The sequence below is a fragment of the Monodon monoceros genome, unplaced genomic scaffold (genome assembly GCF_005190385.1).
Source record: "Monodon monoceros isolate NGI ecotype Baffin Bay Population unplaced genomic scaffold, NGI_Narwhal_1 Super_Scaffold_11, whole genome shotgun sequence".
Taxonomy (NCBI): Eukaryota; Metazoa; Chordata; class Mammalia; order Artiodactyla; family Monodontidae; genus Monodon; species Monodon monoceros.
The window spans coordinates 2,888,469-2,910,692 of NW_021703767.1; the positions used below are offsets into that span (position 1 = coordinate 2,888,469).

The following is a 22,224-nucleotide window of genomic DNA, read 5'->3' on the forward strand; positions in this document are numbered from 1 at the left end:
ACTACCAACAAAGTCCTTTGAATTTAATGTGCTTCTAAATGGCTAAAACAAAGGTCAAGTTTCCAAAACATTTAAAAATTGAGAGGACCACTATCTGTGAAATGCTTATGATTTTCAAAACCGTAATAACTCTACATCGCTGAAGGGAACTGGTACACATGCAGTCTTTCTCGTCTGCCTCTCCTTGTTATCTGTCCTCACGCTGAGTAACGTTGCAGGAAGAGAAGAATAAACAAATAATCCAAGCTTTCTTATCTTGTCACAAAAACAACTCAAACCCAAGATGCTCCATATTTGTGACAGGGCTGAAATTCTCCCTTACCTATCCTTAAACTCAGGAATACACAAGCTATAAAAATGTTACGGGGACTTCCCTGGTGGTGCAGTGGTTAAGAATCCGCCTGCCAATGCAGGGGACATGGGTTCGAGCCCTGGTCCGGGAAGATCTCACACGCCGCAGAGCAACTAAGCCCGTGCAGAGCCTGCGCTCTAGAGCCCACGAGCCACAACTACTGAGCCCACGTGCCACAACTACTGAAGCCCACGCACCCTAGAGCCCGCGAGCCACAACTACTGAAGCCTGCACACTCTAGGGCCCGTGTGCTGCAACTACTGAAGCCTGCGCGCCTAGAGCCCGCACTCCGCAACAAGAGAAGCCACCGCAATGAGATGCCCACACACCACAACAAAGACCCAACGCAACCGAAAATAATAAATAAAATTTTTTTTAAAAATGTTAAGGAAAGTCACTGCATCCAGAAAGCAAAGACCAGCTGTGTTTAAAGAAACAGTGTTAAACGTAACAGGAAGCCTTAAAGATATTACCACTGAAATTGCTTTAAACTGGCTGTGTTGTTTGTAACGTCGGGGAAAAGTATTTAAATCCTTCAACATAAAGAATTCAGTTTACAAATAAAACAAAATCGCTACAGTAAACTTCTTGTTATCCCTGAGTAGATCACCGCCCTCCTCGGCTTCTTCAGGACTGGGGTATCTGGGATGCACCTGCCCCGCCCACAACTGCCACCCCCCGCCCCTCAAGGAAGCAGCCTGTTGGGGAACCTGTGGTGGGGTGGGGGGTGGGGGGAAGCTCATCCACAGAGATGGGAGAGCCTGCATCCTGCCAGGAACCCAGCCTGGTGCTCGGGGCTGCAGCCGAGAGAGCAGCCCTGCAGGTCCGGGCTCGGGCCCTGTTCTCAACTCTCCAACAGGCCAGAGTGAGCAGGTTACTTCCATTCTGCTGCCTTTAGATGGAACAGTATACTTGGGAATTGCTTCTCTCTTAAAAAAATAAACCTGTGCACCACAACTACTAAGTGGGACTTCCCTGGTGGTGCAGTGGTTAGGAATCGCCTGCCAATGCAGGGGACATGGGTTCAAGTCCTGGTCCGGGAAGATCCCACATGCCGTGGAGCAACTAAGCCCGTGCGCCACAACTACTGAGCCTGCGAGCCACAACTACTGAGCCCATGAGCCACAACTACTGAGCCCACATGCCACAACTACTGAAGCCCGCACACCTAAAGCCCACATGCCGCAACTACTGAGCCCACGCGTTGCAACTACTGAGCCCGCGTGCTGCAGCTACTGAAGCCTGTGCACCTAGAGCCCGTGCTCCGCAACAAGAGAAGCCACCGCAATGAGAAGCCTGCGCACCGCAACGAAGAGTAGACCCTGCTCACCCCAGACCCAATGCAGACAAAAAAAAAAAAAACCAAAAAACAAAAGCGACTGACTAAAGCCCAATCAAACACAGTCCGTCTGGAGAGAAGTCTGACAGTATTATAAAAAAAAGCCTTAAAGGATTTATTTCAGGATTTAAAAAAAATGATCATGAAAAAAGAGGAATCTAAATGTTCAACCTCAGAGAACCGGCTAAGTAAATGTGGTCTGTCTGTACTGTAGAAGATCAAATCCTTACTGAAAGGAATGCTCACAAGCGGTTCTCCACGTCACGGGAAGTGCTGAACTGTTACGAGCGAGGCCTTTCCCCCACTGCGCCCAGCCCTGCCCTGGACTCCCTGCATCAGGGCAGGGACCAGCTGGAGGGAGACGGACACGTAACAGGGTGTGTCGGAAGGTGATCACTGCCACGGATGGAGAACAAAGATCAGAGGAAGGGACCGGGAAGCGGATGGCAGGTGGGGAGCAGGCCGTGGGGGTAACCAGGGCCGGTGGGGGGGTCCTCGCAGAAAGCGGGGCGAAGCAAAGACCTGCAGGACAGAGCGGAGCAGAGCCAAGGGGCAACCAGAGCCAGGGCCCCGGGGCAGGCAGAGGTGAGAGCCTGTGAGGTCGTACGGCCCTCCGGGCAGGGAGTCCACGAGGAGCCACCGCAGGGCCCAGGGACAGCGGGGACATCGTTAGATGTGCATTTGAGAAACAAAATCTCTTGGAAATATCAGAGGACTTCCTGGTGAAGAGAGCAGGCTGAAATACAATTCCCTACCTCTAAGAAGCAAAAACACTTAAAACATTTTTTTAAATCAACAAAACCAAAATCACTGCAACAGGAAACATCCCAGGAATGGAACAAAACTGTCCATCAAGGAAAGACCCGACTTGGGAAGGGGACAGGGTCGCAGCTCAGGTCCTACACACCCCCTGAGTCTCACCAAGTGGGGAGTGACAGGTGGGCGAGGCACCCCAGGCCTGGGGGGGGGGGGTGTCCCTAAACCCTTGAGCAGGGAGCCGGACGTCATGACCGTCTCCTGCAGGGGCAGGAGACGTACAGACAGCACCGCAGCTGCGCCCCACGTGCCATCGGACGGTCCCCTCTGCCACGACATGCAGGGGAACGAAACCGCACAGCTCCCGCCCAGGCCAGCAACTGGGCAACACGGGAGTCTATGATTATCACCACAACCTTTAAGAGCAATGATACTTACTAACACTGACATTAGAAAGGTAAATTCCCAAGAAACTATGACTTAGGGGACTCAAAATTACAATCTCGGTGTCATTTAGGAAACTACTTGAACAATTCTACCCCTAATCTTTCTGAGCACCAAGATATAATAAATGCACCAAACGTTCAACATTGAACCTGCACCCTCACGGAGACTAGCTTGTGAATACACAAGGCACCGTTCGTGTTTCAGTACTAGGTCGGCTGACTACTTAGAATGTGGAACAGAGCACCAGCGCTCACTTGTTGCCCATCTTGATAGCTGTCTATGCTCAACGTCTGTGTAGCCATCATGGTGAGTGAGTTCTTTATAAAACATCAAATCATCTTGAGTCAAAAGCACACGGTGTCTGGGAAGACAAAAGCAGAGAAGCATCGGTTAATAACCCAGAGCATTTCTTGTCCCCTTATGCCACAGCACCCGTATACCTTTTTAAATACATATCTTCACATGGAGAGTAAAAACCGTCCTTCACGCTACGGTATAAGCCAAATCCTACTCAGCACCCCGCACCTGCCTGGCGATCGCGTGTCTGTACTTGCCCCAGGCCCGGACGCGTTATCACGTCTCCAGGCATTTGGGTTTATTCCTTCACTCACCCAGCAAACACCTAGTAATGTCTACACGTGCAGGACACTGTCCTGGGCCCTGGGGCTTTCCCTGGGCCACAAGGAAGAGGAAGGCCAGGCAGCACACGGAGGGCGTAGGGGCGCTCGGGCAGGGTGACACGACAGAGGGTGAGCGCGCAGCTGGCGGGTCACACGGCTGCGTGACGGGGAAGGTGCACAGACACTGAGCCTGGGGAGGCCGACCTCAGGCAGGAAGGACGCAGGTGAGCTCAGGGAGGCTGCGCTGGGCATCGGCTCACATCTGCACACGATGCAAAGGTGGGAACGCTGTCATTCACCTGTCACCATGCACACAGGTAAATGAGACGAGAGAAACCAGGTGGGGATGCCACCCGTGCCTCCCGCAGACAGGAGGACAGTGGAGCCACGTGCAGTGGGACAGCAGAGTTGGGGGGCAGTGGGGGACACGGGAGCAGGTCACACCCATGGGCCACGTGGAGACTGTGTGCCTTCTTGGGGCGGGGGAGGGAAGCCCCAGGAAAGTCTGACCAGAAGGGCCCTGAGGCTCCCGGCTCAGGACGGTCTCTGACGGTGTGCAGGGCAGGTGAGGGACTGTAGGGCCAAGGGGGGCGGAGGCCGTGTGGCCGGGGGCCGATGGGAGCACAGGGCGTGCAGATGGCCCGGGATGGGCAGGGGGGGCGGGTCCGGGGAGGGTTGACAGTTCCCACCTGAGCCACCGGCAGAGCAGAGCCGCATGTCCCGAGGTGGAGCCAACGGCGGGGAGCGGGGTCTGTGGCCTGGGAGGAGAAAGCGAGAGATGGGACGTTGAAGGTTTGAGACGCTTCTCAATACCCACGAGGGAATTCTGAACGAGCGAGTCTGGGCCACCAGTACAAGCCCGGTAATCGTCAGGGCGTGGCCAGCACGTGCAGAGGTGTAAACGTGTCCTCCAAGATAGCCCAGGTCCTAACCCCCAGGCCCTGCAAGTGGGGCCTTACTTAGAAACAGGGTCTTTACAGGGGTAATCACGTTAGGGGTCTCGAGAGGCGTGTCCTGCCGAGAGGGGGAGGGGAGAGGCGCCGAGGGGGTGGCCACGTGAACCTGTGTGAATCCGAAGCAGACTGGAGTGGTGCTGAGACAGGCCGAGGACACCCAGAGCCCGCCGGTCCTGAGCCCAGCGCCGGGAGGGGCCCGAGCTGCTCACCTACAGGCGTCCACCTGACAGTGGCTTCCCAACAGCTGACCTGAACAAAATGCACAGCAGAGGCCCTGGAAGGGCCTAGACCAAGAAGGCAGAGCCACAGCCACGTGGGTCTCGGCTGGGGGCCAACTCTCCACGGTTACTTTCCAGCCTCCGGCCGGCCCGCCCCACAAGATGACAACTGCGGCCGAGCCCACAGCCGCGGGATCTAGGCAGTGGCGGATCACTCTTCCAGCTCTGGGGGCTTTCAAAATGCCCATAATAAATAGAGGGGACAAGTCAACGTTTCATTCTAAAAACATATAGATGTGTAGTAGTCCTTCTCTCTACCAACCTGGTTGAAACTTCAATATCTGACATAACTTGGTACAACTGTTCTAAAGGAAAAAATTTGAAATTTGCGTCAAAAGCTTTGAAAATACATACTCTCTCTACAATGGAACACCACGCAAGGAAGTGGAAAAATAAGAAAAAAAAAAAGGCAACTCCATACGACTAACATTTTGTTGAGTAAAAAGATGGGGACAGAGTGCCAAGGTCCCACTCCCGCAGGACACCGAAGGCGCCTGGAAGAAGCTGCCAGCAGATGGCGCTGTCCGCTTGAAAGGGTGGTCCAGGCCCGCCGGCAGCCATCTATCTGCAAAGTCCGCAGGTGCTCAATTCCAGGCTGCAGCAAAATGGTCCTCCATGTTGGGGCAGAAACACGGCCTGGCACCTGCAAGCGGGCAGGCAGACAGCCCCCAGCAGAATTCACAGGGTCACACATCCCGCAGAGCTGCCTGGGCTCGGGAGGAAGCGCGTGCCCTGGTCCCCAGCAGAATTCACAGGGTCATCCCGCAGAGCTGCTTGGGCTCGGGAGGAAGCGTGCGCCCTGGTCCAGGCCTCTGGCAACCTCAGCTACTCAGCTACAGGCCCTCCCGGCCCTGGCCAAGGCAGGCCCAAGACAGAACCTGAGTGACGAAGGGAAACCTACCATTAACTGGGAAATAAAGCATCCAACCCAAGGAAGAAAGGTCAGCAGGCTCATCTTTGTTTAGCAAAAACTCTTCTTTTAGGCATTATATGAAAACTAAGGTTAACTTGAGATTTCTAAACAATCAATTAATCCCTAATTCTCTCCCCCATTACATAGAAAAGTAAGCTTCTATTATATTCAAACTCAACACCAGTGTCCTCACTTCTTTTTGTAAAGGTTATACTCCATTTATAATTATTAAAAAATATTAGCTATACTCCCTGTGCTGTAAAATATATCCTTGTATCTTGTTTATTTTATACCTAGTAGTTTATGTCTCATAATCCCCTACCCCTACCTGCCCTTTCCCTCTCCCCACTGGTAACCACTAGTTTGTTCTCTATATCTCTGAGTCTGTTTCTGTTTTGTTACAGTCGCCAGTTTATTTTATTTCTTAGATTCCACATATAAGGGAAACATACAGTATTTGCCTTTCTCTGACTTATTTCACTTACGTAACACCCCCCAAGTCCCTCCATGTTGTTGCAAACGGCAGGGTTTCACTCTTTTTTATGGCTGAGTCGTACTCCATTGTGTAAATATATACCACTTCTTTATCCATTCATGTGCTGATGGACACCTCAGTTGCTTCCATATTTCTGCTACTGGAAACAGTGCTGCTATGAACATTTGAATCAGTGTTTTCATTTTCTCCGGATATACGCCCAGGAGTGGGACTGCAGGATCATATGATAGCTCTATATTTAGTTTTTGGAGGACCCTCCATACTGTTCTCCATAGTGGCTGCACCACTTTACATCCCCAGCAACAGTGCACACGGGTTCCCTTTCCTCCAACTGTCTTCAATTCTTAACGTCACGTGAGGCTCTAAAATCCAAGTCAAAGAACTGCCAACCCAACAGACTTAACAATACCATGGTGTTTAAGGGTGAGACACGGTTTTTGTCCATTTTATTTCTACAAGTTTCATCCAGTTAAAAAAGAACACATTTATGGAAACTGTCACTTTGGTACCCTTTCAAGAGTTCCAGCCAGACTAACACAAATGAAGAAAACACAACTTTCCAATTTTCATGTACAGAAATGTTAAAACTAAAAGTAATTAAAGAAATACAAAATTTAAAATTATACATCCTTTCTCAGCTAGCAATTATTAACTTTAAAACAACAGTGCGCCACTTTGCTAGCAAAGATGAAGTGACACCCAGCACCCTGAAGGAATCCTAGGTCTCACAAACCGTGTAATTGGTTTGGAAGGCGATTTGACCATATGTATAGTTACCCATAAAAAAAAGTTACACTCTTCTCAAACTCAGCTAAGAAGACAGCGTTAGTGTTGCAACCTGAAAGGCAGACAAAAAAAATGAAAGGTGAGCCAAATCTAACAGGCAGGCGTTTCAATATTTCTAAGCATCTAGTCAAGGACAACTGACAAGTCAGGGAAGAGCCAGAGGCAGACAGACTGGCTGAGTCCCACCAGGTGGAGAAGGCCTTCCTGCTCAGAGCAGACGGTGAGTCCGGGAAGGTCCAGGACGGCTCAGTCTGCAGACAGGAAGAGGAGGTGCAGCATGCGGGTCAGACGGTGGAGGGGGCCCCAGGTCAGCAGCACCCCAGCTCCCCTCGTCCCAGCCCACGTGGTCCCCCAGATGAGAAGCCCGACTCGCCTGAGATGACTTCCTTCCTGCCTTAGTGGTGTCTCTAAGCCCTGTGGGAGATTTAGATTTTAATATTTTTGTGTTTAGCTTCAGAATAATCTATGTATTTGACATTTAAGTTGTGTGCAGTACGCAAGAAATTTTAGCAAATTAATCTTAGGTTTTAGCCTTGATTCCAATTTAAAAGTATAACTGAGTTACTGATTTTACACATTTCTTTTTTAGTGAAAAGGCACAAGAAATTTACTAAGATTGTAAACATTCCTTCATTTAAGCAAGTTTACCGACTGCCAGGGTCTATTCTAGGTCCTGAGGGTGCAGCAGTGAGCAAAACCAAGTTCCTCATCCGATGAACGTCACTTCCTGGTAGAAGGTCTGGAAAGTTTGAGAACTTGAGATTCACTACATGTGTAATTTTAAGTTACTAGATCTACTGAGAAGGTTTTATTTATTTGGTCGATATTTAAGGTGCTTAAAACGAAAAGTGTATCTACTAAACTTAAAACTAGGGTTCAAAACACATAAGGAGATTTAAGTTGTATATGGGACTGATCATTAAAGATGGTACATGTAGTCTGATCATCTTGAGTTGATCAAAGGCTGTCTTATGGGTGAAAGATCAAAATTTACTAAACTTATAAAGAGAAAAATGAAATCTATAAATTCTAACATAAAAGCATAGAGAGAAAAACAAGGCTGTAGCTTTGTAGCCTTAATAAATATTGATTTAAAAATAACCTCAGGGCTTCCCTGGTGGCGCAGTGGTTGAGAGTCCGCCTGCGATGCGGGGAACACGGGTTCGTGCCCCGGTCCGGGAGGATCCCGCGTGCCGCGGAGCGGCTGGGCTCGTGAGCCGTGGCTGCTGGGCCTGCGCGTCCGGAGCCTGTGCTCCGCGGCGGGATAGGCCACGGCGGTGAGAGGCCCGCGTACCGCAAAAAGAGAAAAAATAAAAAAAATAAAAATAAAAATAACCTCAAATAATCTCTTCTCAAAAGAGAAGAGCTCAAAAGCCTCATTTCAAAGGGCATTAAAAACTCACGGCAAGCGGAACAACTAAGTCCGTGCGCCACAACTACTGAGCCCATGCTCTAGAGCCCACGAGCCACAACTACTGAATCCCGCAAGCCACAACTACTGAGCCCGCATGCCTAGAGCCCGTGCTCCTCAACAAGAGAAGCCACCACAATGAGAAGCCTGGGCAGGGCAACGAAGAGTAGCCCCCGCTTGCCACAACTGGAGAAAGCCCGCACGCAGCAACGAAGACCCAACGCAGCCAAAAATAAAATAAATAAATTAAAAAAAAAAAAAAAAAACAATGAAGCCTTTTGTTTTTTAAAAAAAAAAAACTCATGGCAAGAAAGTCAGAGGCAAATAATGTTTCTTATCCACATTGATAGAAAAGAGAAACAGAACCTACACGTCATCCGTAGGGGAATGGTGAAATCCATTACGGTTCTGACCATCAATCACGAACATGAAGGTTAAGTCCAAGGAAAAAGTCTCATGGGTGCTGTCAAGTGGAAAAGCAGGGCACACAATCTGCTGTGCACGTAACTGTGCCGTTCATTCAATCCACAAATATTTACTGAAAGTCTTCTCTGGGCCAAGCTCTGTTCTAAATGCTGGGTATGGAGCAGCAAACCAAACACAGTCCCTGCTGTCAAGAAACAACTTTACGGGCTTCCCTGATGGCGCAGTGGTTGAGAGTCCGCCTGCCGACGCAGGGGACGCGGGTTCGTGCCCTGGTCCTGGAAGATCCCACATGCCGCGGAGCGGCTGGGCCCGTGAGCCATGGCCGCTGAGCCTGCGCGTCCGGAGCCTGTGCTCCGCAACGGGAGAGGCCACAACAGTGAGAGGTCCGCGTACCGGGAAAAAAAAAAAAAGAAACGACTTTACAACAATGTTGAAAAAGTATTTGGAAATTAATGTGGGGAGAAGAGACAGCTCTCTAGGACCAAGAGTGTGGGGTCCTCTCCTACATCCTTTATTAAGTTTGATGGTCCGGGGAATTCCGTGGTGGCGCAGTGGTTAAGAATCCGCCTGCCAGTGCAGGAGACAAGGGTTCGAGCCCTGGTCCGGGAAGATCCCACATGCGGCGAAGCAACTAAGCCCGTGCACCACAACTACTGAGCCTGCGCTCTAGAGCCCTCGAGCCACAACTACGGAAGCCCGTGCACCCAGAGCCCGTGCTCCACAACAAGAGAAGCCACCACGATGAGAAGCCCGCTCACCGCAACCAAGAGTAGCCCCTGCTCGCCGCAACTAGAAAAAGCCTGTGCACAGCAACGAAGACCCAACGCAGCCAAAAATAAAAAAATAAATAAATGTATTAAAAAAATAAAATAAAATTTGAAAAGTTTGATGGTCCTCTCTGTGGAGGTCTTCTGTAGCCCTGGTTAATTAATCCTGAAACACGTCATGGTTTTCCTTGCTACTGTCAAAAGTATCTCATTGTCACTGTACTTTCTGGTGGACTGCTGGGTAAGAAATGCCCCCAGCCTGTGCAGGCTAACCTTGTACCCGCCAACATTCCTAACAGCTTATGGACAGTCTACTGGTTTTTCTCAGCACACGCAGATGCAATCCCAATCAAGATTCCTGCTGTTTTTGAAAAACTCAAAAACTTTCAAAACATCCTACAAGGCCACAGGTAACAACTAAGAAGTGGGTAACGGCACAAGAACAGGTAAACAGGCCAATGGAACAGCATAAATGAGACACTGGACTCGTCAGGGCTGGAAGGAAAAGTACCAAAGATGCAAAAAGCTTTGGAATTTTGATGCTTTTACAAACACCTCTCTGAACTCGTCAATCGCTGCGAAGTGCTGGTGAACGCGGGCTTTTGGTGTTGCTCCACACACACACTGTACGTGGTCAACCGCGCGCTCGGCCACCTGGGCGGGCCAAGCAGAAGCTCCCGCAAGATCAGAGCTCTGCATCAGAGTCCTGTTTACGGGGCCCACGCTAACGCAGAGACGCACAGAGAACTGGTCCAGGAGGGTCCATCTTCATTTTGCACTGCCAGCATCACAGCGGGGCTTAGTGAGGGCAGGAAGGAAAACGAGGGAGGAGCTATCTTCCCAGGGTCTATATATGTGCAGACCTAAGTGAGGCACTTTTAGAGCACATCCCCAAACTGCGACACTCCTCCTGAGATGGGGGTCTTTGTCCCCTCCTCTTCAACGTGGCCTACACTCAGCGACTTGCTGGGAAGCAGGAGAGCGCATCCGGAGCAACGCTGTGTGACTTCGGGGCTGCGGAAGCTCCCGCCGCCATGTTCACCGGGACACTCACTTCCGGAGCCCCGAGAAGTAAGAAGTCTGACTAAACAGAGCGCCCCTGCGCTCACTGTGAGGAAGCCCAGGCCACAGCGAGAGTCCACGCAGAGGTGCTGTGCTCAGGAGCCCAGCTCACGTCCCAGCTAACCGGCAGCAGCAACCTCCAGATTTGAGAAAACCCCTCCAAAAGAGTCCAGCCCTCAGCCACCCAGCCATCCGCGGCCCGGCGCCCTCCTAGCTGAGGACCCCAACCCTGTGGGGCAGAGACGGGCCGTTCCCACCGCAGCCCTTCCAAACTCCCGGCCCCCAGGCCCGTGAGCAGAGTGCGGTGTGCAGCCTCCTGTGCCCCCGCCAGTAGGGACCGGAGCGCTCGGCAGTCTCTGGAGCCCTGCTGATGGCAAACAGGTGCAAAGAGGAGGAGCGCCTTTGAGAGGCCGATGTGTCTGGCTCCCAGGCCTGCCATTCCCTCTATGTGCTATTTCAGAGAACACAACAGAACTCTGTCTTGTAAAAATTAATAAACAGAACCCTTAATTAAATAGAGTTGGGAGGCCAGCAGGCGCACTCCCACGCCCCGACGGGAGGGCCGCCCGACAGAAAGTGGACAGACTCCTCTTCCCGCCTGGCAAGGCCTCAGCCAAGGAGACACTGCCCCAGCCCAGCAGTGAAAAGCCGCCGGGTGGACCCCATTCCTCCAGCGGACTCTGGACTCCAGAGTCGAGAGCTCTTTAAAAGAGCTCTCCTCTCCTGGCCACGCAGGGACTTGCACGGGCGCCCCATGGTTGCAGACCCCAGATTTCAATTCTTCGTTGGTCCCGAATAAACCCAATTTTGCTGGAGAAGTAACCAGCAGTCTGTGTCATGGCAACCGTTTCTAAGATAACTGTAGAACTCACAAGGAAATCAGGCAAATGTTTGACAATCTGACAACTCTGATGCCTACAAACGTTAATTACATCAATTCAATCTATGATTTATAGTGTCATTCAAAACGGGAAACACTAAGAGAATGGATGAAGAAGGTGAACCGCCAGGTACACACCACAGATGACCTTCAGTCATGTAACGTTCAACGCTGCACACACAGGTAACTCTGCTTTGCAAACATTAACGAGTCTAAAGAAAATGACGGCCTGGTGCTAAGTGTACAAGTGGCATCTCCCAATAACAGCCAAGGTTTGCAAGTCAGACATCTCCAAAACATCGTAACAATTACTGAAAAGGAAAGGAACTCCTCCTTCCTGCCCGATCAACACGTATGAGAAAGACATGATGCAGCCACCGTATGTTGCCAGCACATGGTAACGATACTACCCATGAGCATGTAAGAGTTGAAATGCTGGGTGATGAAGACCCCAGTTGCAACCGTAAAGTTTATTTTCCAGAATTTCACTTTGGAGAAGAGCCATCTGGTGTTGTTGATTCAACAACTAAGCTTACAGAAACAATCACCAACCATCACACCTCCATTCCCTGAGCTCCCCGTAATGCCTACAGACCTCTCTCCCATGGCCACTCTTCCCAACCCCACCCGTCCCCCAAGTCCATTCTCCACACTGCAGCCCCAGTGATGGGATTTCTTAAGGCTTGCTGCTTTCCCTCTGGGATCAATTTTCAGAGTAACGTGCTGGTTCCCTAGCGTTCTCAAATAGTGACCAGTGAGGCTGTGATCCACGGGTTTAAACATGTAAAAAATAAGTACAGGGCTTCCCTGGTGGTGCAGCGGTTGAGAGTCTGCCTGCCGATGCAGGGGACGCGGGTTCGTGCCCCGGTCCGGGAGGATCCCACATGCCGCGGAGCGGCTGGGCCCGTGAGCCATGGCCACTGAGCCTGCGCATCCAGAGCCTGTGCTCCGCAATGGGAGAGGCCGCAGCAGTGAGAGGCCCGCGTACCGCAAAAAAAAAAAATAATAATAAGTACAGCTTTCTTATACATATATTTTCTGATGTTCCAAATTATCCCATCTTTTTCCAATGTAAGCCCCTTCAGTTACCTCCTACAGCTTTTAATGCACTCTAGTAATTCTTTTTTTTTTTTTTTTTTTTTTGCGGTACGCGGGTCTCTCACTGTTGTGGCCTCTCCCGTTGCAGAGCACAGGCTCCGGACGTGCAGGCTCAGCGGCCATGGCTCACGGGCCCAGCCGCTCCACGGCATGTGGGATCTCCCCGGACCGGGGCACGAACCCACGTCCCCTGCATCGGCAGGCGGACACTCAACCACTGCGCCACCAGGGAAGTCCTCTAGTAATTCTTGATAGCTTTCTTGCTTTCAGGTAAAACGAGATACTCCAGGCTCATATTGATTATTTTCTGTGTCAAACCCAGACTTTGCCATTGATCCAAGGGGCTTTGATTCCAATGGGAAATGATACGTAGAAACCACAATCTAGGTGCTGTGTGCTCATTGCTACTGGTTGGTCACTGTTTCTAGCCTTTCCAATGGACAGGGATAAGAAATGTTTTCTCATAAAAATTTTGTACAAATTAACACTGATACCTCCAATTCAAATTTGGGATTACAGGGTATTTACTTTACTTCAAATTAATATTTGTATATCTCTTTTCTTACCCTGAAAATAATTTCCAAATGACAGTAACATAATGACCTATTTATCACTTTATATATGTGTGTGTGTGTATATATATATATATATATATATAGTTTCAAAATAATATGAATATTACTACTAACAATACAAGTACTAAAAATTGTTTAAGATTTCTTTGTAGTTCCTTTGTCTTTAGGATTTATCCCACTAGGATAGATGTACAATCCAAGTTGTTTTGAAGTCACTGGAAATAATAATTCTCTGTGTACTTAAGCCACCAATTCAATTCCTAGTTAGGTTCTTGTTCTTTCTTTCTTTTTTTTTTTTTTTGGCTGTGCTGGGTCTTTGTTGCTGTGCGTGGGCTTTCTCTAGTTGCGGCGAGTGGGGGCTACTCTTCGTTCGTTTTGGTTCTTGTGCTTCTCATTGTGGTGGCTTCCCTTGCTGCAGAGCACGGGGTCTAAGTGCACAGGTTTCAGTAGTTGTGGTGCACGGGTTTAGTTGCTCCGGGACATGTGGGATCATCCCGGACCAGAGATCGAACCCATGTCCCCTGCATTGGCAGGCGGATTCTTAACCACTGGACCACCAGGGAAGTCCTCTTTTCTTTTTTTTTTTTTTTAAGTATAATTTCCATGTTATTGTGTTTAAGGACTTAGCTCCTTACTTGGGCTCTGGTGGAGGCCATGGGGCAGCACCCGCAGGTCTAAGTCAGGGTGGGAGTGTTCCAACCTTCCGGCTTCCCGAGAACCATTCTTGACTACCATGCTGTGCTCACACAGTAACGTACTTTCACATATAGCTTGGGAAGCACACAGGTGTCGAAAACACTTGCTTCGGAAAAGTCCCTGACGGCTTCGGCCTTTACTATGTTCCAAATGACGAACTTCTTAATGGGCTTATTCTTGGGCATGCATTGGGCACAGCTGGCTCAGCCCCTTTTGACATGACCATTTTTCCTTCTTTTCTTGGTCATCTTAGAAGCAAGGAGGCAAGGAAGCCCTAGTTAGATTCTTTTGATTCATTTTGCTTTAATTTTTAGGTAGTCCTCCCCCCTCCTTTTGATTTAATTTTACTATAGAAGATACATTTAGAAACCTAATCTATAACCCTGTCCCCTCCGTCTCCAATAAGGAGCCTCATTTTAACTAATCTGGGGTTTAAGCTTTTTACCATAAGCAAATAGTTATGCCCTCTCTCAGATAAGAGTGCACACTCTTCTCAGCTCCGGGCCTTCCTTTTCTCCCTTACCACACCCTAAAGGTGCTTCCCAGCAGGCTGTCATCACCTTCACTCCTGTTTACAGCTGCAGAGTGAGCACTACAGGTGTAGCAGACTCAGTGCAGTTATTGAACCAGCCCCTCTGTGGACATGGGTGTGTTTCCAAGTCTTCAAAGGGATCTTCTGGAAACCCAAATCTGATCAAGACACACCCACTTAAAACCCTTCAGAGGATTCCCACTGCCTACAAGATACAGATCATAACTTGTAACGCAGCATGACTGGGTCATTACTGCGCTCCTCCCTCCCCGCCCCCCATCGCCCCACTCCCCGCACCGCAAGCATACCAGGCCCTTCCAGGTTCTTCAGAGCCCTGGGCTTCCCCCAACCCCCAAAGCCTCTGAGCACAGTTCCCGCCCCCATCTGGATTGGTCACCCTAATCCTCGTCCCCTCGCCCACTCCTGTTCCCCTGGACCATTCACATCAGCCATCCCCATCTTAGAAGAGCCACCCCTGACCTCTGACCCACATCTCAGAGCAAAACATGCCTCCCTTTTACAGTCTTTCCTACAGCTGTAATCTTACTTTATTCCGATGGGCCTCGGATTAACTTGTGCCTTTACTACTTCCTGGCAGGAAGGAGCCGTGTCTGTTTTTGTTCACCATTATACTCCCCACCACCATGGCAATGTCTGGTACACAGCAGGTGCACAGTAATTTTGTTAGTGAATGGTTGTTACATTTAACACAGTATCTGTTCCATGAAAATCTGACCTAACTCACGCCAGTGCCTTTTTAAAATGATAAATCTTGGGACTTCCCTGGTGGCACAGTGGTTAAGAATCCGCCTGCCAACGCAAGGGACATGGGTTCGAGTCCTGATCCGGGAAGATCCCATATGCTGCAGAGCAACTAAGCCCATGTGCCACAACTACCGAGTCTGCGCTCTAGAGCCCACAAGCCACAACTACTGAGCCTGTATGCCACAACTACTGAAGCCCGCACATCTAGAGCCCATGCTCCACAAGAGAAGCCATTGCAATGAGAAGCCCGTGCACCACAACAAAGAGTAGCCCCCGCTCGCCACAACTAGAGAAAGCCTGTGCGCAGCAACAAAGACCCAACACAGCCATAAATAAATAAATAAAAATTTTAAAAAAAGAATTACTAAAAAAAATTTAAAAAGATAAATCTTGACTACCTTTCTCCATTTCATCTAAAGTTGCTGGTCTGTACAAGTTTTCTACCTCCAAGTTCAATTCTTATTTATTTATTTATTTAGTTGCACCCGGTCTTAGTTGTGGCAGGCGGACTCCTTAGCTGCGGCATGCAAACTCTCAGTTGCAGCATGCATGTGGGATCTAGTTCCCTAACCAGGGATCGAACCTGGGACCCCTGCATTGGGAGCTCGGGGTCTTATCCACTGTGTAACCATGGAAGTCCCTCCAAGGTCAATTCTGATCATTTATATCTTCTTCATAAACTATCCACAGCTCTTCAAATTTACTGCCATCAAATTGTACACGGATGTTCTTACTTGTAAAATTTTCATATCTGTAGTCATATCCCTTCTTATTTATTTTTTAAATTTATTAATTTATTTATTTTTGGCTGCGTTGGGTCTTCATTGCTGCGCGTGGGCCTTCTCTAGTTGCTGCGAGCAGGGGCTACTCTTCGTTGCGGTGCACGGGCTTCTCATTGCGGAGCACAGGCTCTAGGCGCGCAGGCTCAGTAGTTGTGGCGCACGGGCTTGGTTGCTCCGCGGCATGTGGGATCTTTCCGGACCAGGGCTTGAACCCGTGTCCTCTGCATTGGCAGGCGGACTCTTAACCACTGCACCACCAGGGAGGTCCCCATCTTCTTTTTCCTCTAAAATGTACTATGTATGGCTCTAGGGCTGTACAAAAACAGGCCACAGTGGGACGCGGCCCATAGGCCTGCAGTTTGCCAACCCCAGGCCTAAAGTTTAGCTGTCCCAAGAGACATGTTACACTTGACAAATATAACCCCAGCTACAGCGCACTCTCTCAGTTTCGGTGATGTCAGGTCTCTTGCACTTTTCATTTAATCCACACACATGCTGGTTCGTCCAGGCAGCTCCCTCCCTCCCAGACTGCCACGCCCACCCAGCTAGGCTTCAGTTTCCCAGCAGGGCACCTCCCCAGCTGCTCTCGGAAGCTGCTCTAAGAGTTCCACCAATTCCACAAACCGAGAAACACAGGAAATTCTGGGGTAATTTCAGTCTTAGTGGCTGTGAGAGCCGGTTATGAAGCCAGAAAAGGGCTGGGAGACAATACAAACTATATCTCTAGATTTTAGGGGGCAGTTACTTATCCTTCCCAAAACATTTAATTGATGATCCTTTTCTAAACCAAACCTGTGTACTAATAAAGCTAAGAAAGCTGTCAAGGAACCCAAGACTCTCAAAATTCTATATTCAAAAAACCAGATCCTTTCCAAGACACCTTGCAGGACACCAGTTGTACGTCACTACAGTGCAATCAATTTTCCTTCTGTGTGTGGGAGGGTTGAGGTGACTGCCACTCGAGAACACCAGCCAAATGTCGCCTGCCTTCTGTCCTGGCTCCATGTCCCATCCCAGGGAGGTGTTCAGTCAAGAACTCATTCTGAGGAAAACATTTATCAAGATATCACTTTATTTTTCAAGCAAGATTTTGGGAGGTACCACTTGAAGTTTAATATTCAAATAAAATCAGACGTTAAATCCTGCTAAAATCTATCCCCCCAAAATATTTCCAAGCCAACCACCTACGTCCCCAAGAGACACAGCAAAATTCTAACAACAAAGGTGTTTAATGGTTTCAGAACCCATTTCAGTAAATTCTGGGCTGAATGGCCTTTCACAGCTGATAGAATTTCGATTCACACCACAGCTTTGTCTTTAGGGCCATGACTATCACCGGCATCACTAAACACTGCTATTTAAAACTTTCATGACATACTTGCTACTGACGGTCAATGAATATGTTGTAGGAAAAACAGGAACCCCAACCCTTCAAGGCAAGGGCTCTTTCTTGGGACCACCTTTTCCCTAGGGCACCATCTGAGCTCAGGGACAGAGCACCGTGGACGTCGGCCTGGCAGCACCATCCCTATCCTGATCGGGCTGGCGCTCAGCTTGGCAGCCCAGAGGATGATCAAATAAACATGGGAAACAACAAGACCTAAATGCTTGAAAGGCTTCACAATATCGGGCACGGCCAGAAAATAAAGAGACTGTAGGCAAATATTTAAAATGAGAAATGTGTCAATTATGTAAATACATGAAAACATATGTAATAACACTGACTAAAAAAACAACTCAAAGGAGCTGAACTGATGAATTTGTAAAAATTTATGCCTATCCCATTAAACTCGGGTTCCACACAAGGCATTTTGGGAAATGCCATTCTAGGTCAGTACTTCTCGACCAGGGGGGATTTTTGTCCCCCAGAAAACACTTGGCGATATCTGAAGACATTTTTGGTCGTCACAACTGGGGGTGGGGGTCCCTCTGGTGTCTGCTAAAATCCCACAACGCACAGGACACGAAGTACCCAGCCCCAAATGTCAGCGGGGCCCCAGCTTTGAACGCCTGCCATAGAGGATCACAGGGGTGTTTCACTTAGGCTGCAATAAATTGTACTGAAATAAATATTTGTTTTATAGAGTTCTTTTTTATTTATTTATTTTTGGCTGCGTTGGGTCTTCGTTGCTGCGCGCGGGCTTTCTCCAGTTGTGGCAAGCAGGGGCTACTCTTCATTGTGATGCACGGGCTTCTCATTTCTCATTGTGGTGGCTTCTCTTGTTGCGGAGCACGGGCTCTAGGCACACGGGCTTCAGTAGTTGTGGCACGTGGGCTCAGTAGTTGTGGCTCGCGGGCTCCAGAGCGCAGGCTCAGTAGTTGTAGCACACGGGCTTAGTTGCTCTGCAGCATGTGGGATCTTCCCGGACCAGGGCTTGAACCCGTGTCCCCTGCATTGGCAGGCGTATTCTTAACCACTGCGCCACCAGGGAAGCCCACGTATTTGTTTTTTAAAAAAACTGTGCACAAACACATAACTGAACTTAGACTATCGCAAAGTTAAATTCCTGATTTTTAATGCAAAAAAAATACAAACTTTGGGGGCTTCCCTGGTGGCGCAGTGGTTGAGAGTCCGCCTGCCGACGCAGGGGACACGGGTTCGTGCCCCGGTCCGGGAAGTCCCACATGCCGCGGAGCCTGCGCGTCCGGAGCCTGTGCTCCACAACGGGAGAGGCCACAGCAGTGAGAGGCCCGTGTACCGCAAAAAAAAAAAAAAATACAAACTTTGGTAAAATGTCTCAGACAACATGTGACATATACTGAGGGCTTGCCAAACTCTCGTGAAGGCATTATCTCTGCAAGTCTGATCAGACTGTTCAGGAAGCTGCGATCACAATTCCTACCATCCACAGTCCCTTCCGAGTGACCCCACCCACCACTGCAGACCCTGCTGAAAGGAGCCCACCCCTCCCTGGGGAGAGCTTGGGGACCAGGAGCCCCTGGCGCCCAGGTCAGCACCTGGGGGACACGGTGGAAGGCGACAGAGCTGTCACCCTGTCTCCAGGATGTCCGCTGGGAAACAGGAAGAGGATGAGGTGGGCAGAGCTGGGAAACGGAGAACATGCAGCAGACAGTGTGCAGAAGCAGTCAGTGGTTAAGAGCAACAGTGGAAGTCAACGGGGAAGGTCAAGACCAGGGTGGAAGCCGGATCCCGCCAGGGCCCAAGCCGCAGTTCCATCAGCCCCAAGGCCCAGCACTACCTTGGTCCCTGGACCCCGCTAGATTCCTTTTTTCCTTATTCCTATGTGACCCTAAACCCCTGGACTTGAAGTCGGCCCGCTCCCTGCCATCCTGGGGCCTGACTACAACAGCCAGGCGTCCATCAAAGACAGACACAAACGATAAAGGCAATTCCCACCACGTGCCCTGCAGCCTGCCACCAACAAGGCTCTGCTAGGCCAGAGGTTACACCAAATGACACACACTGTTTGGGTGACAGGGTCGCCCTGAACAGAAAATCCCCCAGACAGGAGCGCATCACCCCATACTGAGCAGCTCACCCTGAGGGGAGGGGTGACAAGGCCTGCTGCTGGACCCGTCAGGACGAGCACACGCCAACACTGAAGGGAAGACTCAAGACAAAGGGCATCTGAAAGGTTCACTAACTCACTGGCCCTCCATCCTGCAACGTGACTGATCAGTACTTTTCAAGATTCTGACAAAGCTGTAGGACGCTTTCCCCAAGGAATCCTAGATGGAAAGAAGCAGCTGCTCTGTCCCCTCCCCAAGTCCCCCAGACGTATCCTCAGAGCCACAGTGCTTCTGCATCAGGAGTCTGAAACCACCTCGTCCGACAGCAGGTCTGCTGGGTCAGTACCAGGCCCTCTGTGAGTGAAACTCCCAGAAACAGTGACTAGACCAGTGGGGCTGACACACCGACACTAGGCACGGCTGCTGGCGAGGGCACCCAGCAGCTAGGCACCCTGTCCACTCGCTGGAGGGCAGACAACACGGCCGGAGGGGCCTCATTTGATGGGGCCCTTTGCAGCCAGGCCTTTCCAACCAAACAACCATGCCTCCCAGCCCTTGAATGTTTATTCTAACAATTTCCAAACTGAACCTTTTCTACACTATACTTCACTTTCCACGTCTTCCTAAACAGATTGTACAAGACAGAACAGTAACCCATCACAGTTGTGAGTCATCACAACTGGTGTCAGGCAGTAAACCCACGTGGCCTCACCTCACTATGACCCCATACTGTGAAGCTTTGGGTTCCCTGGGCTGCACTGTTTTTACCTCCTCATCACCCTTGCCATCAGTATAAGCGTCTGAAGGAAAAAGGAGGCACATACATATTCCTACTAAGGGATGGGCTCCCAGTGCAGAGGTTCTTAACTTGGTCTCTGTGAACCTGAATGAGAAAAAAAATCACATCTTTATTTGCAATAACATCTGGCTGAAATTTAACACTCACTCAATTCCACCGGCAGACGTGAAATCCTGGAGAGCACCTGTGACTTCTTCACCAACAGAAACTGCAGGTATTTGCACAAAGCATTAGCATCATATACTCAAGAAGAAATTATTAGAGCCAGTGTTCAATCTGTTACTAAGTGAGCTACTAAAAAGCATGTAAAGAAATTTATCACCAGTTTGGTTCAGTATTTTGCTAACTGTATTTCAGTGTAATAGGTTCTCTTCTTGATCCTCTCTTATTTTTTCTAAACCGTTTGTAGGAGGAGAGGAGTCTGGAGACCAGCAGAGCGCAGGGAAAGGTCCTCTGGGGCGCATGATTTGCATCAGTCCAGAAGTTTCAAGGTTTTCTTCTAAACAGTTTCAATTAGTTTGAAACAAAAGCGAAAGTTATAACCAGAATGTTACCTTTCACTAATCCTAAGTAATACTTTCCTAAAGTTACAACACACTGATACGGAAATGTAAACGGACAGCTGTTTGCACCCAATTCCATTAGCGCCGACACTCAAACCCTCAGCATAGAACATTAGTCTTCCGAGTCGTACTTCACCTACCATATTTCAATTCCCACTTGTAAATCTCTGAAGCAGGAAGAGTCCTTCCACTGCTGCCTTCGGAAAGCCGTGTGTCAGTCAATATCACACAGCCGTGCATCGCTGATTCAACCAAATACTGTAACTAAACGATCTACATACCACTCTCCACGCTCGGTAAATTAAGAAAAAAAATGATGCAAGGCAGATTTGAGTCAGTGAGCCATCTTCCAAATGCATGTACAACTAGATTTGAGAGTATCACCAATAACTGTACTGGCAAAATTTTTACATTTCACTTCGATTCTTCCATACAATATTCAAAATACTTTATATAAAATTATGTATTATATAAATACATAAATCCCTTTTCAATATGTCAGGAAAAATCATACAAGTATACCCAACGAAAGCTGAGGGTTTCATTTACCATAAAGTAGAAAGCACTCCCTTCCTAAGGAAAAACCAGTAGTTTCTATTAAAAACTAAGTCTTGGGGCTTCCCTGGTGGCGCAGTGGTTGAGAGTCCACCTGCCGATGCAGGGGACACAGGTTCGTGCCCCGGTCCGGGAAGATCCCACTGTGCCGCGGAGCGGCTGGGCCCGTGAGCCATGGCCGCTGAGCCTGCGCGTCCAGAGCCTGTGCTCTGCAACGGGAGAGGCCACAACAGTGGGAGGCCCGCGTACCGCAAAAAAACAAAAACAAAAACAAAAAAACCTAAGTCTTGGGATCAAAATTAATTTCAACCCTCTTGCGAATGGCAAATCTATCCTGGATGGTTGCAGGTGTGCGATCAAATTTACCAAATGCATATTCGCGCATGTATAGGTATCCCCCCCGCAAGGATCTGCCTTCTGCCCTTACCCGCGCCCCCAGTCCGCCCCGCCCCGCGCCGCCCCCGTCCGGGACTCCGACCCCAGGCAGCACGCGGTGAGACGCATTCTAGGAGTCAAACTTCAAGAAGGAGAACCTGGCTGGCCGAGGCTTGGAACCGCTATTCAACAGCCCTGACGATGATATAAAGCAGACTAACGCTCCCTGCCTTTTCTGAAGTGACTCACGATCTCTTTCTAAAGGAATGTGGAATTCCAGCGAGTGGCCGGACCGTGCCCGACGCGCCCAGGCCTCTACTTCACATCGGCTGTTTATTACTCGCGACGCATTTGTCACTCATTCCAGACACCGGGCACCCGGCTCCCTCCCAGCCTCGGACTCGGCGACGGCCGACGCAGGGCCTCGGTGACCCCCCGAAGCACCGCCGCCGCCGCCCCCGCCCCCGCGACGCCGGCCCCGCCCCCGCGCGCGCCCGCTCCAGGCCCCGCCCCCGCGCGCCTCC

At 49.7% G+C, this 22,224-nt stretch overlaps 1 protein-coding gene across 11 annotated transcripts in view; it reads right to left on the reverse strand.

The window, feature by feature from the left end:
- PKNOX1 (PBX/knotted 1 homeobox 1) overlaps positions 1–22,224 on the reverse strand; it is a 47,608-nt gene that overhangs the window by 24,417 nt on the left and 967 nt on the right. For 2 of the 11 annotated variants that reach the window (XM_029214274.1, XM_029214284.1), the window contains exon 2: positions 3,149–3,255. In XM_029214274.1, coding sequence (XP_029070107.1) covers positions 3,149–3,199 — 51 coding nt within the window. In that variant the 5' untranslated portion in view covers positions 3,200–3,255. Of the gene's footprint in view, positions 1–3,148; positions 3,256–3,718; positions 3,814–4,203; positions 5,627–6,146; positions 8,035–8,724; positions 9,152–22,224 lie in introns of those variants that run through there. The other 9 variants (XM_029214282.1, XM_029214281.1, XM_029214275.1 and 6 more) reach the window with 9 other exon arrangements.